Source organism: Haliotis rubra, unplaced genomic scaffold (genome assembly GCF_003918875.1).
Source record: "Haliotis rubra isolate DU_JTF1 unplaced genomic scaffold, ASM391887v1 Scf195, whole genome shotgun sequence".
NCBI lineage: Eukaryota > Metazoa > Mollusca > Gastropoda > Lepetellida > Haliotidae > Haliotis > Haliotis rubra.
This window is the reverse complement of record NW_025765947.1, coordinates 581,829-597,291: the sequence shown is the minus strand read 5'-3', so window position 1 is coordinate 597,291 and position 15,463 is coordinate 581,829. Positions and strand designations below refer to the sequence as shown.

The window sequence follows — 15,463 nt, the reverse complement described above, 5'->3', positions numbered from 1 at the left end:
ATCAACAATCAGATATATTCCAGCTATTTCACTGCTTCATGTAAAAGATTGACCAGACAAACAAGTGGTCGAAATCATGAGCAACCCCCCAGACCATCTGGGTACAAAGCCACCTACCCAGTTCTCCTGGGTATTAAAAACTATTTGGAGGACACTGAGTGAGAACAGTGAGTGAGTGAGTTTAGTTTTACGCGCATTCAGCAATATTCAGCTATATGGCGGCGGTTTGTAAACAATCGAGTCTGGACCAGACAATCCAGTGATCAACAGCATGAGCTTCGATCTACGCAACTGGGATGACATGTGTCAACCAAGTCAGTGAGTCTGACCACCCGATCCTGCTAGTCGCCTTTTACGACAAGCATGGGTTACTGAAGGTTCATTCTAACCCAGACCTTCACGGGTTGAGTGAGAACACTGACCGACTGAGTTTGGTTTTACGTCGATTTTAGCAATATATTCCAGCAAAATCACGGCGGGGGACACCAGAAATGGGCTTCACACAATGTACCCATGTGGGGATTCGAACCCGGGTCTTCGGCGTGACGAGCCAACGCTTTAACCACTAGGCTACCCCACGGCCCCTCGAGTGAGAACAGAACATTTGGAAGAAAAAAATCTGTTTAAAAAGAGGGATGTATGATTCCAGTCCAGTCTGTGGGATGAAGTCACAGAATGTACAGATGTGGGAGGGGTACTGTGACCAGTACCAGACTTTAGCCACATGGAGTTTGCCAAATCAGTGAAATCCAAGTAATCCAAGAATGGTATTTAGAAGCATCAGCTGTCCTCATCAGGATATTGATGTCACAGCTCCTGGGCACCATCATTGACGCTGGAGACTGTCACACACACTTCACTCAGGATCACAGTCTCTCGGTCACATTCTCAAAGCATTACCAACAACAGCAATCACACAGTGAACCTCTCTCATTTTCCCTTTTCCTTGAAGTATTCAGCTGCAAATGAAAACCAATGGCAATGTTACAATGTGAGGTTTTAAATTAGGTCCTCGTTTCAAATATAAATATAAAATAATAACACATAAAATATGAGAAGACCTAACCCAGGTGTGTTCTGAAGCTCAAAAAAATCACCCCTTAATGACACATTTTGAAACATTTTTCAAATTTTGGTTAAGATTTGTTTGATGATTTGAGGTAATGTCAGGAGTACCTGTGAGATTTCTGAAACAGGCTAACCAGAGGTTGACAGCATTAACAACAAAGTGATACACACTGTGATCCTAACTGTAAGACAACTAGTAATTGTGTTAGGGAACAGTTGTTAAACAGTGAAAAAGAATTTTGTGACGGATTGACATTATAATGGTGTGAAGATCACCTTATAACCATCTGATCCTGATTTCAGTCGTGATACTGAGGACCTATTCCATACCAGAATCTGTACTGGGCTTGAGGTTGGTTTGTTGTTTAACACCGCACTCAGCAATATTCCAGCTATATGGTGGCGGTCTGTAAATAATCAAGTCTGGACCAGACAATCCAGGGATCAACAGCATGAGTATCGATCTATGCAATTAGGATACGATGACATGTGTCAACCAAGTCAGCGAGTCTGACCACCCGATCCCGTTAGTCGCCACTTACGACAAGCATGGGTTGCCAAAGACCAATTCTATCCCGGATCTTGATGGGTCCAAAAAGTTAGTTCAATATGACTTTTACCTAGTTTCTCCACAGGCTTCTACACAGACGCTGGCGAACATGTTGTCCGTGTATGTGGCCACGAGCAGGAGAGAGACAGTCTTCACCAGGATCAACCCTTTCTTGTGCTGAGGACAGACAAGGGAGGTAAGCCAGGATCATAGAACAACAGGGGAGGTAAGGCAAGGTGAAAATTAACAAAACTGCAAGATGTGAAACAACCATTGACTATCTCTACAGAATATTACTTCTAACACGTAAAAGTTAATGTAGAAACCAACAGGAAGGGTCTTAAAACCATGAATAAGGACATGGGGAAGGTCATGTAAAAAAGCGAGTGAGTGAATATGGTCTTATGACGCTTTTAGCAATATTCCAGCAATATCACGGCGGTGGACACCAGAAATGGGCTTCACACATTGTACCCATGTGGGGAATCGAACCCGGGCCTTTGGCGTGATGAGCAATTGCTTTAACTACTAGGCTACTCTACTGCCCCTCATTTAAAAAAACACATTAAGTGAAAGTAATTATTTTCTGTACATTAGGGCATAAAATACAACTAAATGATGAATCATGTAGATATAACTAAGAGTAACTCTTAAGAATACCAAAAATATGATGCCAGACACAAAATTTTTGAAACTGACAGCTATTCAGTCATTTTAAAAACATAAAATCCCCTTACATATACTGTATACTCGATGGACAAAATACAGGAATGTATCGGATGTTACTCACACATTTAGCATATATTGAGTTCTTGTCAGCCCGCACACACTTGTACTGCTTGTCATCAAAGTAGATGCCCTCCTCACGAGTCTGGGGGGGATTCTTGAAGGCGTCTAGCAGCATCTGCACCTGGTCGGGGTACAGCTGAGGGGGAGAGTAGAGGATTAGCATCAACGATATCCTCCAGGAGGGAGGGTATGGTTCAACACCACTTTGTGAACAGTAGTTTAGTTTTTTTACTGAGGGTTGATGAAAGAGAAAAGACTCAGAGGTGATGAAAGGCTTTGTCATTTACCCTTTGGTGAGACTAGCGAGCACAGACATGATACTGAGAAACCTAAGATCAGAGCAAATCTGGGATTTGAACTCATGGTTTTGGACGCATTTAAGGGAGACAACTCTGCACATCAAACTATACAACTCACACTTTGCTAAGGATCACAAAGATTCACAACTTTACTTAAATGTAGATTCATAATTTGAAATTGTATTCATTTAAAACTGGATAAATAATAAAATGGTAACCCCTCTTTAGGCAAATACAATGTAGTCACTTTAATCTAACTAAAGTACTTGATACATGAGAAACCATAAAAATGGTTTTCATGGCACCAGTCAACCATTTTGCAAATCATGGAACGAGTCATGGACAAATACACAACACCTGTCAATAGCAGGTATGGGATCCACAAGATGAAACGACATACTAGTATGTACTGAAACCTGGGATCCATGCTTACAATAAACTTAGATATTTAAACCAAATTTGAACCCAAATCATAGTTTTCTGTTGAATCCATGATTTGACCCTTAGCAAAGTGTGAATAGTATATGTCAGGGCCACCCATGCTGTCCAAGGGAGTATGACAAAACATATGAAAGACAAAGTGGCTTTTGGGAGCCACAGCACTGGGTGAGTGAGTGAGTGAGTGAGTGAGTTTAGTTTTACGCTGCTTTTAGCAATATTCCAGCAATATCATGGCGGGGGACACCAGAAATGGACTTAACATTGTGCCCATGTGGGGAATCGAACCGACACACTAGGCTACCCCACCGCCCCCAGCACTGGGTGAAGGAACAATATACTTTATACAAATCTGTGACACTGATGTCTTGATGGAGGGAGCAAATTCATAAAAATTGGATAAAATGCCCAACAGAGACAGGTATGTTGGTCAGTGTTTAAAACTCCCAAAATTCCAAGCCAAACAGGCTGACTGGTAACTTTAAAAATTACCAGTCCGGATACAAACTTGCCTGTCCGGTTTTCAACAATAAACTGAAATTACATGTGTTGTGATTGGTTATCGTAGCTTGAACTGTCCAATCGTAAGTAGTTTAACATCATTTTCATAATACCTTAAACACCTCAAACTGACGACAAGAGAACCTGTCTGATCTTATGAAATATTTACCGTTAGGGGTAAAAATATCTACCAGACCACTGGACAGGCTAATTTGAAATTTGACCGTCCGAGATGAAAATTAACCATTCTGGACAGTCGGGCAGGCGGGAATTTTATACACTGATGTTGGTGTGATTGATGATTTCAAAGAACTACACCAGACGAAGGATGAACAATACACCTACGTGTATTTTCATGGTCATCTTTGGAGTTAAAACTAAAACCATGGGTCATTTTATGGACTGGCAGGGAACAGTGTGCGTGCATTCCTTATATCATGCTGAGAATTTGAAAGTGTGTTATTCTTACGTTGAAGCCTACTGAGCTAGCCCTCACGGAGCAGTCCTTGCGGCGGACGATGGCGCACTGCTGCACATGGTCGGTGGAGATGAGGGCATCATGGAGCAGGTTCTGCAGCTGGTTCATCTTAACTGCATCCTGTCAAACAAGGGAGTTGTATTAGATGACGATGAAGCCATTAGAAATGCCTACCTAGACCACTGCGATAGTTGGCTCTACATATATCCAGATATATCCAATAGTCCCTGATGAGCTCTACTCTGGGACTTTTCAGAAGACAGAATAGAATTTCTGGTCACTGCTCAGAGTCACAAAATACAAATAATTGCATTTCTTTCTATGACATTCAGGAGAATATATTTTTGTTTGGCATTACCTAAGGCAACATTCCCATTTCAAAAACAAATTATTCCTGTATATCCTTGGTTCCCTCCCAGAATATCAAATTGTTCCTTGGGGCTCAGGTTTTATGTATTAATACTTTAAGACACTATTTCTATTTAGGCTGGATGGATTAGGTCCCTGAAGACCCTCAATGGCCTTGATTGCGACCCAGGAGCACTTTCTGTAGCAGTCCTGTTCCTTTTCACATGTTTAATGCAATGAACATGGGTATGAGGCAAACAAGTCAAAAACAAATTTGGAAAATTTGGGCTGAATCTCACAACCAGTGTACTCCTGCAGATATGGGAATAAACCTATACATCATAATCCATGCCTTATGTAAAGGGTTGAACAGTGACTTATTAAGATTAAGTTTCAAGTTCCAGGCATTGACAATCCGAATATGCTTGCACTGCTGGAATACTTGATTGAAATCAGGCTTGAACCGTGAGGAATATTTCCAAATAATGGCATCCGATGGTCATCCCTTGTTCATTCTGTCTGCTTGTTTTGGTTGAAGACATTTATTGACATGTGCCCTTTGGTTTATGTAGATATGTATACTCATTGTCTCAAAGATAATGTCTGCTGCCCTATGGACAGCAGCCCAGTCTCATGTCATGTCAGACAAATCATCTCACGGCAGCTACAGTGTTCTAGGTGACAGTGTCAGACTGCCGGCTGGCAGTTATAGATCAGTGCCCTTTAGGGCTGGGACGATTCACCGATGCATTGATGCATCGCGATACATTTAAGTTTGATACAGCTATCGTATCGTGGACTGGTGTATCAATACAAAATGATACACAACTTTTTTCAAAACAGTATTATCTTAAACATGTTACAGTACTTATTTAGAGACAAATACGCCGCAAGTATGATGGAGTTACTTGTTTGTTTATTACAATAGTGTTATTGTTAAACACAAATACCTTGAAATATATCATTTGAAATATCGACGTAGGTAAAATATTGCGATATGTATCGTATCGTGACATAGTGTATCGTCCCAGCCCTAGTGCCCTTTAAGTTTCAAGGCAACGACAATAACTACTATCAACAACAATACATGTTTTATTTGTCAAGTACAAACCCACACATCTCAAGTCAAACACTGAGGCACATACAGTACATGGGGACTAGGAAGGTTGAGATGGTCATGTGACTGGTTAACAGCCGACTCAGCAGCTGGGTTGTATGCTCCCCAGGGAGCTGAGAATGAAACCTCACTGATCCACTGACTTGGGTAATAATGTTAGCACTATGATAATGCACCTTATGTATTGAGGCAAGGGCAATAAAACTACCAGTACACATATTACTGCTATCAGAGAGTAGAGACTGAGTACAAGGTTTGAACCGCCTCCGTGGTGTTGTGGTTAGAGCATCCGCCCGAGAACGGAAGGTCGCGGGTTCGATCCCGACCGCGTCATACCAAAAGATGTTAAAATATGGTACTTGTTGGTCCCTGCCTGGCGCTCGGCATTAATGGGTACAACAAGGACTGGTCGGCTCGGAGTCAGTATAATGTGTCTGAGTGGGGTATTCATGCTTCACTGCGGCATGGTATCTCAGTGGGCTAGCACTATGAAACCAGCTTCAGTCTGGGCTAGTACAAGCAGCCACACATACACATACACATGCATGCACGTCGTCATATGAGCGAAATATTCTCAAGCACGATGTTAAACCCAATTTCACCTCACCTCACCACAAGGTTTGACCTACCACAACATCAATAGTTTGGACAGCCGCTGCTTCCCCTTCACTCTCAGACATTCTGGAACGGTCCTGCCTCAAACTACACCTCAAACCTGAACTTGAGAACAATGTATTCAGTAGTCACTTCCCCTCTTGCAGGTTGCTGTGCATGTACAGACACTTGTATACAACAGTCCACCGTGTGTGTAACCACGTGTTGTATACAACAATCCTCAGTGTGTTGAACCACTTGTATACAATGGTCCTTATAGTAGTGTGTACATGTGCACTCAGGCAGGTAAGGGAATGAGAAACTGACAGGTGAGAAAAATAACTATCAGGATCATTGCAACACCTTCCCCAGCACACATAGGTGAAACTGATTGAGATTTGTTCACGACCTGCGACCCACCCAATATGTCATTTGTTACAACTAATACTGATTATAGCCTGGGATTCCTTACCAGAATGTCAAATGAGTAACAGGACATGCCATTAACATTGAACAGTCTATCAGGGTTCCTGACACCAGCACACCTGAACAGGTGAGTTGACGAGTCCGAGAGTTACCTGTTGTGATTACAGGTATCAAATTCATGTCATGTGTCAGAGACTGAGAACTAATAAGTATGTAATATTCAGGGCCGGCCATGGTGATAACAGGTTCAGTTTGACAATGAAAGCACCTGCTGTCAATAAATTAGAAAAGCTGCGTAATAAAGTACCAGTTATGATTGAGTTTATTTAGAAGACATGACAGATAGTAGATATGACTTCTTTAATTTAAAAGTTGTCATTGAAGATTATGCTGAGCAAACAAACTTTGCCAAGATGGGTTTCTATTTATTGTTGACAGATGGACAGCAAATGATTGTCCCCCATGCAGACTTCGGTAACGGAATGTACTGAAACATTCTAACAGTCAAGGTAATTATTTTACATTTTTGTAATACTGTTAATAAAATTTTCACAAACACATGAAAAGTTTAATTTCAGTTACATCGTTGCCTGTCAGTGTGACATGTTAGGTAGTCTGAAGAAGTGCTGGCATTACAACTTTGTTAAAAACCCACGAGCACAGAGCGCAGGTGTCTGTGACAAAACAAGACTGACTGACTGAGTTTGGTTTTACGCCGCTTTTAGCAATATTCCAGCAACATCACGGCGAGGGACACCAGAAATGGGTTTCACACATTGTACCCATGTGGGGATTCGAACCCGGGTCTTTGGCGTGACGAAGCCAACGCTTTAACCACTAGGCTACCCCACCGCCCCGACAAAACAAGAACCATCATCAGTATGAGTCTCGGATCCTTGCACAACCAAGGGACATAACTCTTCAGCCATCTGCACAACAGATATGCTGCTACTGTGGTCAAGTAATGTCAAGCTAGTCCTTGTACAAAGGGACACCATGGAGAGAATCATGGAACTATGGACGTGGTACTCCATCACCTTCCATAACTGGTCATAAACAATTGATTTTACTGCCAAATCATTTCAGTCGTCATACATGTCAGGTGGAACATAGCTTATTATCAGGTGTAATGAGTGAGTGAGTTTAGTTGTACGCCGCACTCAGCATCAGGTGTAATGATATAATCTCAAGTTTCATTGGCAAATAGGTTTAACTGACTTTTCATGTCATGTGATACTTGAAAGTCTGGAAACCTCTGGAAACAATTGATGATGACGGACCCTAAACCAATGTCTTTGAGAGGCAGTACAGGGCAGCCACATATAAGACAGAATAAACAATTGATGATGACGGACCCTAAACCAATGTCTTTGAGAGGCAGTACAGGTGCCACATAAGACAGAATAAACAATTGATGATGACGTACCCTAAACCAATGTCTTTGAGAGGCAGTACAGGTGCCACATAAGACAGAATAAACAATTGATGATGACGTACCCTAAACCAATGTCTTTGAGAGGCAGTACAGGTGCCACATAAGACAGAATAAACAATTGATGATGACGTACCCTAAACCAATGTCTTTGAGAGGCAGTACAGGTGCCACATAAGACAGAATAAACAATTGATGATGACGCATTACTCTAAACCAATGTCTTTGAGAGGCAGTACAGGTGCCACATAAGACAGAATAAACAATTGATGATGACGGATCCTAAACCAATGTCTTTGAGAGGCAGCACAGGGGCCACATAAGACAGAATAAACAATTGATGATGACGGGACCCTAAACCAATGTCTTTGAGAGGCAGTACAGGGGCCACATAAGACAGAATAAACAATTGATGATGACGACTCCTAAACCAATGTCTTTGAGAGGCAGTACAGGGGCCATTACATAAGACAGAATAAACAATTGATGATGACGCACCCTAAACCAATGTCTTTGAGAGGCAGTACAGGGGCCACATAAGACAGAATAAACAATTGATGATGACGCATTCTAAACCAATGTCTTTGAGAGGCAGTACAGGTGCCACATAAGACAGAATAAACAATTGATGATGACGGACCCTAAACCAATGTCTTTGAGAGGGCAGTACAGGTGCCACATAAGACAGAATAAACAATTGATGATGACGGACCCTAAACCAATGTCTTTGAGAGGCAGTACAGGGCCACATAAGACAGAATAAACAATTGATGATGACGTACCCTAAACCAATGTCTTTGAGAGGCAGTACAGGTGCCACATAAGACAGAATAAACAATTGATGATGACGGACCCTAAACCAATGTCTTTGAGAGGCAGTACAGGGGCCACATAAGACAGAATAAACAATTGATGATGACGGACTCCTAAACCAATGTCTTTGAGAGGCAGTACAGGTGCCACATAAGACAGAATAAACAATTGATGATGACGTACCCTAAACCAATGTCTTTGAGAGGCAGTACAGGTGCCACATAAGACAGAATAAACAATTGATGATGACGTACCCTAAACCAATGTCTTTGAGAGGCAGTACAGGTGCCACATAAGACAGAATAAACAATTGATGATGACGGACCCTAAACCAATGTCTTTGAGAGGCAGTACAGGGGCCACATAAGACAGAATAAACAATTGATGATGACGGACCCTAAACCAATGTCTTTGAGAGGCAGTACAGGGGCCACATAAGACAGAATAAACAATTGATGATGACGGACCCTAAACCAATGTCTTTGAGAGGCAGTACAGGGCCACATAAGACAGAATAAACAATTGATGATGACGGACCCTAAACCAATGTCTTTGAGAGGCAGTACAGGGGCCACATAAGACAGAATAAACAATTGATGATGACGGACCCTAAACCAATGTCTTTGAGAGGCAGTACAGGGCCACATAAGACAGAATAAACAATTGATGATGACGGACCCTAAACCAATGTCTTTGAGAGGCAGTACAGGGGCCACATAAGACAGAATAAAAACAATTGATGATGACGTGACCCTAAACCAATGTCTTTGAGAGGCAGTACAGGGCCACATAAGACAGAATAAACAATTGATGATGACGGACCCTAAACCAATGTCTTTGAGAGGCAGTATAGGGCCACATAAGACAGAATAAACAATTGATGATGACGGATCTAAACCAATGTCTTTGAGAGGCAGTACAGGGCCACATAAGACAGAATAAACAATTGATGATGACGTACCCTAAACCAATGTCTTTGAGAGGCAGTACAGGGCCACATAAGACAGAATAAACAATTGATGATGACGGACCCTAAACCAATGTCTTTGAGAGGCAGTACAGGGGCCACATAAGACAGAATAAACAATTGATGATGACGGACCCTAAACCAATGTCTTTGAGAGGCAGTACAGGGGCCACATAAGACAGAATAAACAATTGATGATGAACCCTAAACAATTGATGATGCAGTACGGACAGAATAAACAATTGATGATGACCGACCCTAAACCATTGTCTTTGAGAGGCAGTACAGGGGCCACATAAGACAGAATAAACAATTGATGATGACGGACCCTAAACCAATGTCTTTGAGAGGCAGTACAGGGGCCACATAAGACAGAATATGCATGAACTTGCATGAAATGAAGGATATATCTTCTATATGAGTTATATTGTAGTAAATGAGTTGCTCATGTATTCACATGGAAAGAAGTAGGCACTGTTTACTAAATATGGCACTATGATGTAGCATATCAAAGGAATTATTTCCAGTATTACATTATGACAAAACGCATTTGTTTCTATTTACAAAGGGACAAATCCACAATGGTTTACTTAATGACAATTGCATGGCATTAGTTTGTACCCTACCTTTCACTTGCATCACGATACGAGTATGTATGTCCATCTTGAGTGAAAGTGTTCTTAATGATAATAATAATAATCATAATAACAATTCTTGTACCTACTTATATTTGATATCCATGGTATTACAGACTTCTAACAAAATGAGAACTGAATCTCATATGTTGATATTCTCAAGTCATATTTGGAAGCAAGAGTTATGTGAAAATAGAGAGATGTTTAACTTTCGAGCTTTATACAATTTGTAGTTTCATTTCATGGCTGTGTGGACAGTTGCATTATCACTTCCAGTAGATGGTCATTTGTTGTTGGGTGAAGTGTCGACTAAAGGGGGCAGGTATGTGGGTACGTAGAGCAGTGTTGGGTCTGGGTTTGGGGGTTTGGAAGGTGGGTTCTGGAGTGTAGAATGTTAAATCTGTCGTACGTTGGTGTGTGATATGTAGGATGTAGGGTGTGACTGTGTGTAGAACATCGGATGTTGAGGGGTGGAGCATGTGTAGTGATGGACATAGGTGGTGGGTGTGAAGAGAGGCTTATGTTGGTGTGTGATATGTAGGATGTAGGGTGTGACTGTGTGTAGAACATCGGATGTTGAGGGGTGGAGCATGTTGAGTGTGGTTGTGGGGCATAAGTGGTGGGTGTGGAGAGAGGCTTATGGGATGTAAGGTGTGGGGTCAAGCATGGAATGTGGAGAGTGGAATCAGGAGTTGTGGTGTGTGGTGCGACTTAAGGGCATGTGGTGTAGTGTGGGATGGAGTGAGTATTGTTTTACGCTGCTTTTAGCAATATTCCAGCAACATCATGGCAGGGGACACCAGAAAAGGGCTTCACATATTATATTGTACCCACATGGGGAATCGAACCCGGGCCTTCAGCGTGATGAGAAACACATTAACCACTAGGCTACCCCAGCGCCCCCTAGTGTGGGATGGAGGAGGTTGCGGGTTGGCGAGTGAAGGGAGTTTGTTTTGTTTATTTGTTTGTTTGTTGTTTAACGCAGCACTCAGCAATATTCCAGCTATATGGCAGTGGTCTGTATATATTCGAGTCTGTACCAGACAATCCAGTGATCAACATCATGAGCATCAATATGATGGTGATGGGAGTTAAATAGCATCGTGTGAAATGGGGTTTTAGAGCGTGGTGTTGTGGTGTGAAGTGTACAGTGATCAGTTCAAATGTGTACAGGATGTGAATCGTAGACCATAGGTATTTGGTGTTTGATTTCTGCTGTCAGTATTGCCAAAATCTCAAAACTGGTCCAGCCTACAGGTTATGATAGTCCAGAGCTCCAGATAAGATTTGGCTCATGTGGGTACTGTACCAACTGTATTTTTTTGAGTAGATATTATGAATGTTGAGTGGGTATTTCATTTTCCGCTACCCACTGCTTTCAAATATGTGCGTATTTCAGTCATTTTACTCACCTAAGTATTATATCATTGAGTAAGTTTACTATGCAGGTATGTTCTGCCTTACGTCATATCTAATCAAAACCAACTTATAGTGCGTTTAGCTCAAAAGCGGACCGATGAATTGCAATCTAACTCAAAAACTAATAAACATATGATACTCAATAAAACGCTGATCATAATCAAAATATCAGACCAACTCTGTGATTTGTTTGCAGAATTTATGTCCTAAAACTAAAAAAGTTGTTTAACAAACTATCATTAAAATATTGACACAGTTCACTATTTGTTACGAGGGAGGAGTGCAGAGAAAGGTCTGACGTTTTCATTATGATCAGTTTTTCATGGAGTATTTTATGTTTATAAGTTTTCGAGTTAGATTGCAATTCATCGGTCCGCTTTTGAGCCAAACGGACTATAAATATAATGGAAATGATTTCATAAAAAATCACTCATCTTATACTGACAGTACAAGACTTGTCCTATACTAACAGTACAACTTGATAGCAATCGATGTCTTTTTCATAATGCAAGCTATTTTTATAAATATATTCCAGACGCATTTGTTTTCTGGGCCTCTCTGATAGTCTCAGGGGATTTAAGTACATTCCAGGCTTCCAAACCCAGATAAGACAACCATAAACACTGGATGGCAATAAAACTGTGCCTAAACAATAAAACACAACTTGACTGAGTCTCACTGTCAGCCATAAATATCATAAGCTTACTAGATCTAGTCTCGTAATCCCTGACAGATAGACTTGTGCAATCAGGTACTTAAATATATATGTACAAATACTGCTATCTCAATTCAGATTGTAAATCAGGGGGAACTTGTTTTGAATAATAGCTGTCATCATAATAGTTATTCAAATTTGTTGAAAAGAAATATAATTTACAGAATTTCGATATTGTAATGATGACTCAGTTCATTAGTGAGTGAGTGAGTTTAGTTTTACGCCGCACTCAGCAATATTCCAGCTATATGGCGGCGGTCTGTAAATAATCGACTGACTGACTGAGTTTGGTTTTACGCCACTTTTAGCAATATTCTGGCAACATCACGGCGAGGGACACCAGAAATGGGCTTCACACATTGTACCCATGTGGGGATTCGAACCCGGTCTTCGCGACGAGCCAACGCTTTAACCACTAGGCTACCCCACCACCCTTGTAAATAATCGAGTCTGGACCAGACAATCCAGTAATCAACAGCATGAGCATCGATCTACTCAATTGGGAACCGATGACATGTGTCAACCAAGTCAGCGAGCCTGACCACCAGATCCCGTTAGTCGCCTCATACGACAAGCGTGGGTTACTGAAGATCAATATTCCAACTCAGACCTTTACAGGCAGTTCATTATTGAATAATCACAGTAAATTACTATTATCATCTCTACCTTCCTCACATCACCTGTCTTATATCAATCCAGTCTGAGGGGCGGTGGGGTAGCCTAGTCGTTAAAGCGTTGACACTATGAGCATCAATTCACACAAAATGATGATGACTGACTGACTGAGTTTGCAAATATGTTGCAATAAATAGCAATATCATGAGGGACACCAGAAATGGGCTTCACTCATTGTAAAAATCCAGTGGGGATTCCACCAATTTTGTATAAAAGAGAAAAGAAATTCACACAAATGATGACGAACATCAACCAAGTCAGTCAGCTGATCAAGCTAGTAACTTCATACAACAAGCATGGGCTGCTGAAGAGCTCAGAATATCACATGTATGTAGTGAGATCAAAAACTGAAAGTGAGCAAATTCACATCCATTGAAAGATAAAGTGAGCAGAAAATGCCTTGAACAACATGTTCAAAAGAACAAGATATAAAAGTAAAATGCAACCCCTTCACACATTTGAAAAAAATAGGTAATAATCCATCTGTTGATATATTGTAGATTTACCTGCTCAATATATATAACAGTTTCTATTATTATTATAATTACCTACTTTAATCACCTTGTATCATGAAACAGAAATACATTGATTTAATTTTTCAGCCATTTCATAATACCATGATAATTATCATGATTATGATCATTTGTATATAGGTCAGGAAATGCCATGAGTTAGTTTACATTTTACGCCGCTTTTAGCAATATTCCAGCAATATCACAGTAATGGACACCAGAAATGGGCTTCACACATTGTACCCATGTGGGGAATCAAACCCAGGTCTTCAGCGTGACAAGCAGATGCTTTAACCACTAGGCTACCCCACCGCTCCCGTATAGGCTAGGAAATGCCTTGGCAACGCTGAAGCAACACATATTAAGTTAAAACAGGCATACCTTACAAAACAACAGAGAGAATACAATGTGTATCTCTGACAGGAAGATATCCACACTTACTGGCACTCCCATGACCTGATACATGGGGTTGTTCTGGAAATCCAAGTCAGCCATCTTCAAGAGGAATTTCAGTCACCGTTACTGGAGAAAAACGCTCTCAGTGCCCAAGTAATAGACAGCTATCCTCCGAAGTTGTGATACCCGTGGTGTCCAAGGAGAAATATGTCCACACACCACTTCCAAAATCCACACAACTGAGGCTGACTTAGAATGCACTAACAAACCATCAGTCAGTATTCACTTTAAGATACATGCAATTATCCTTCGCAACTTAGAAGAAATTTGATCCCATAAATTCCATATGACATCCAACCCTATCACCACACTGTAACATACTACTGAAACTAATAGCTTGTTGACATAAAAACAATCTGTCCTCTCAATGCACAAACAGGTCTATGTAAATATTATTCCCAAGACAGAGCTAGAAACGGTTGACATCAACGTTCCAGTTAAGCGAGGCGGCTGTCACAACTGATTGTGATATTCCGTGTTTCCCGATCTTCTTGTTCAGCGAGATGGCAATCCTCCACGACCCTACTATGTTTTACACCATGATCCACTGACCCCGAAACTTGCTAAGACAGTTAACTCCTGCTTAACAACACTCCATCAAATCACTCTAAGAACCAAATCTGAATTCCAGCATTTATCAAATCAATAAGGGGAAAAAGTAAGATATTAAGCTGACTGTTGCTACACAGATTAAATGCTAAGAAACAAAGGGTGGCAAATCTTTATCCTTGTGTTCAATGCAATGGGGGAACCTTTGTTGCTTCATTGATTTAGCTGAATAGCTGTGATAAAGGTTTGAATCGCTTGATTAGAAGTGGTTAAATTACCCTGTAGTCACAAGACTGGGTGTTCAGAATGGGCTTAGCATGCATTGGGAGACCAGCTAACGGGGCCATCAGCTTATAATAACTCCCATTGCAAGGTTCGTATACCCGGTGTGTGTTAAATAATCATATTGTTGCATGACATAAACAGCTTATATATCGCATAGAACACCCCTGGCCATTCTCATTATTTATGTAGTCATTGTACCACTACTTGTCCTTCAACACAAGCCCCATTATGTCAGCACAAAATGATATCTGAAAGAGGACAACAGCTTGGTTCAGAACTATTCCCTATCAATGCTCAATTTAAAAAATGAATGCATTGATCTAAAAAAGTTCAATAGCTCTTCACAGACACTGGGTAATTTCAATACCTGTACCTTCACGCCAGTATTACATGACAT

At 41.0% G+C, this 15,463-nt stretch overlaps 1 protein-coding gene across 4 annotated transcripts in view; it reads right to left on the bottom strand.

Annotated features, from left to right (window-relative positions):
- Window positions 1-505: 505 nt before the first annotated feature.
- The window catches only part of LOC124274841 (profilin-4-like), a 28,531-nt gene continuing 13,573 nt past the window's right edge, over window positions 506-15,463 (bottom strand). For 2 of the 4 annotated variants that reach the window (XM_046710209.1, XM_046710208.1), the window contains exons 2-5: window positions 4,115-4,243; window positions 2,409-2,543; window positions 1,689-1,795; window positions 506-959 (exon numbers count right to left, since the gene is read on the bottom strand). In XM_046710209.1, coding sequence (XP_046566165.1) covers window positions 956-959; window positions 1,689-1,795; window positions 2,409-2,543; window positions 4,115-4,231 — 363 coding nt within the window. In that variant the 5' untranslated portion in view covers window positions 4,232-4,243 and the 3' untranslated portion in view covers window positions 506-955. Of the gene's footprint in view, window positions 960-1,688; window positions 1,796-2,408; window positions 2,544-4,114; window positions 4,244-6,217; window positions 6,341-14,217; window positions 14,487-15,463 lie in introns of those variants that run through there. The other 2 variants (XM_046710206.1, XM_046710207.1) reach the window with 2 other exon arrangements.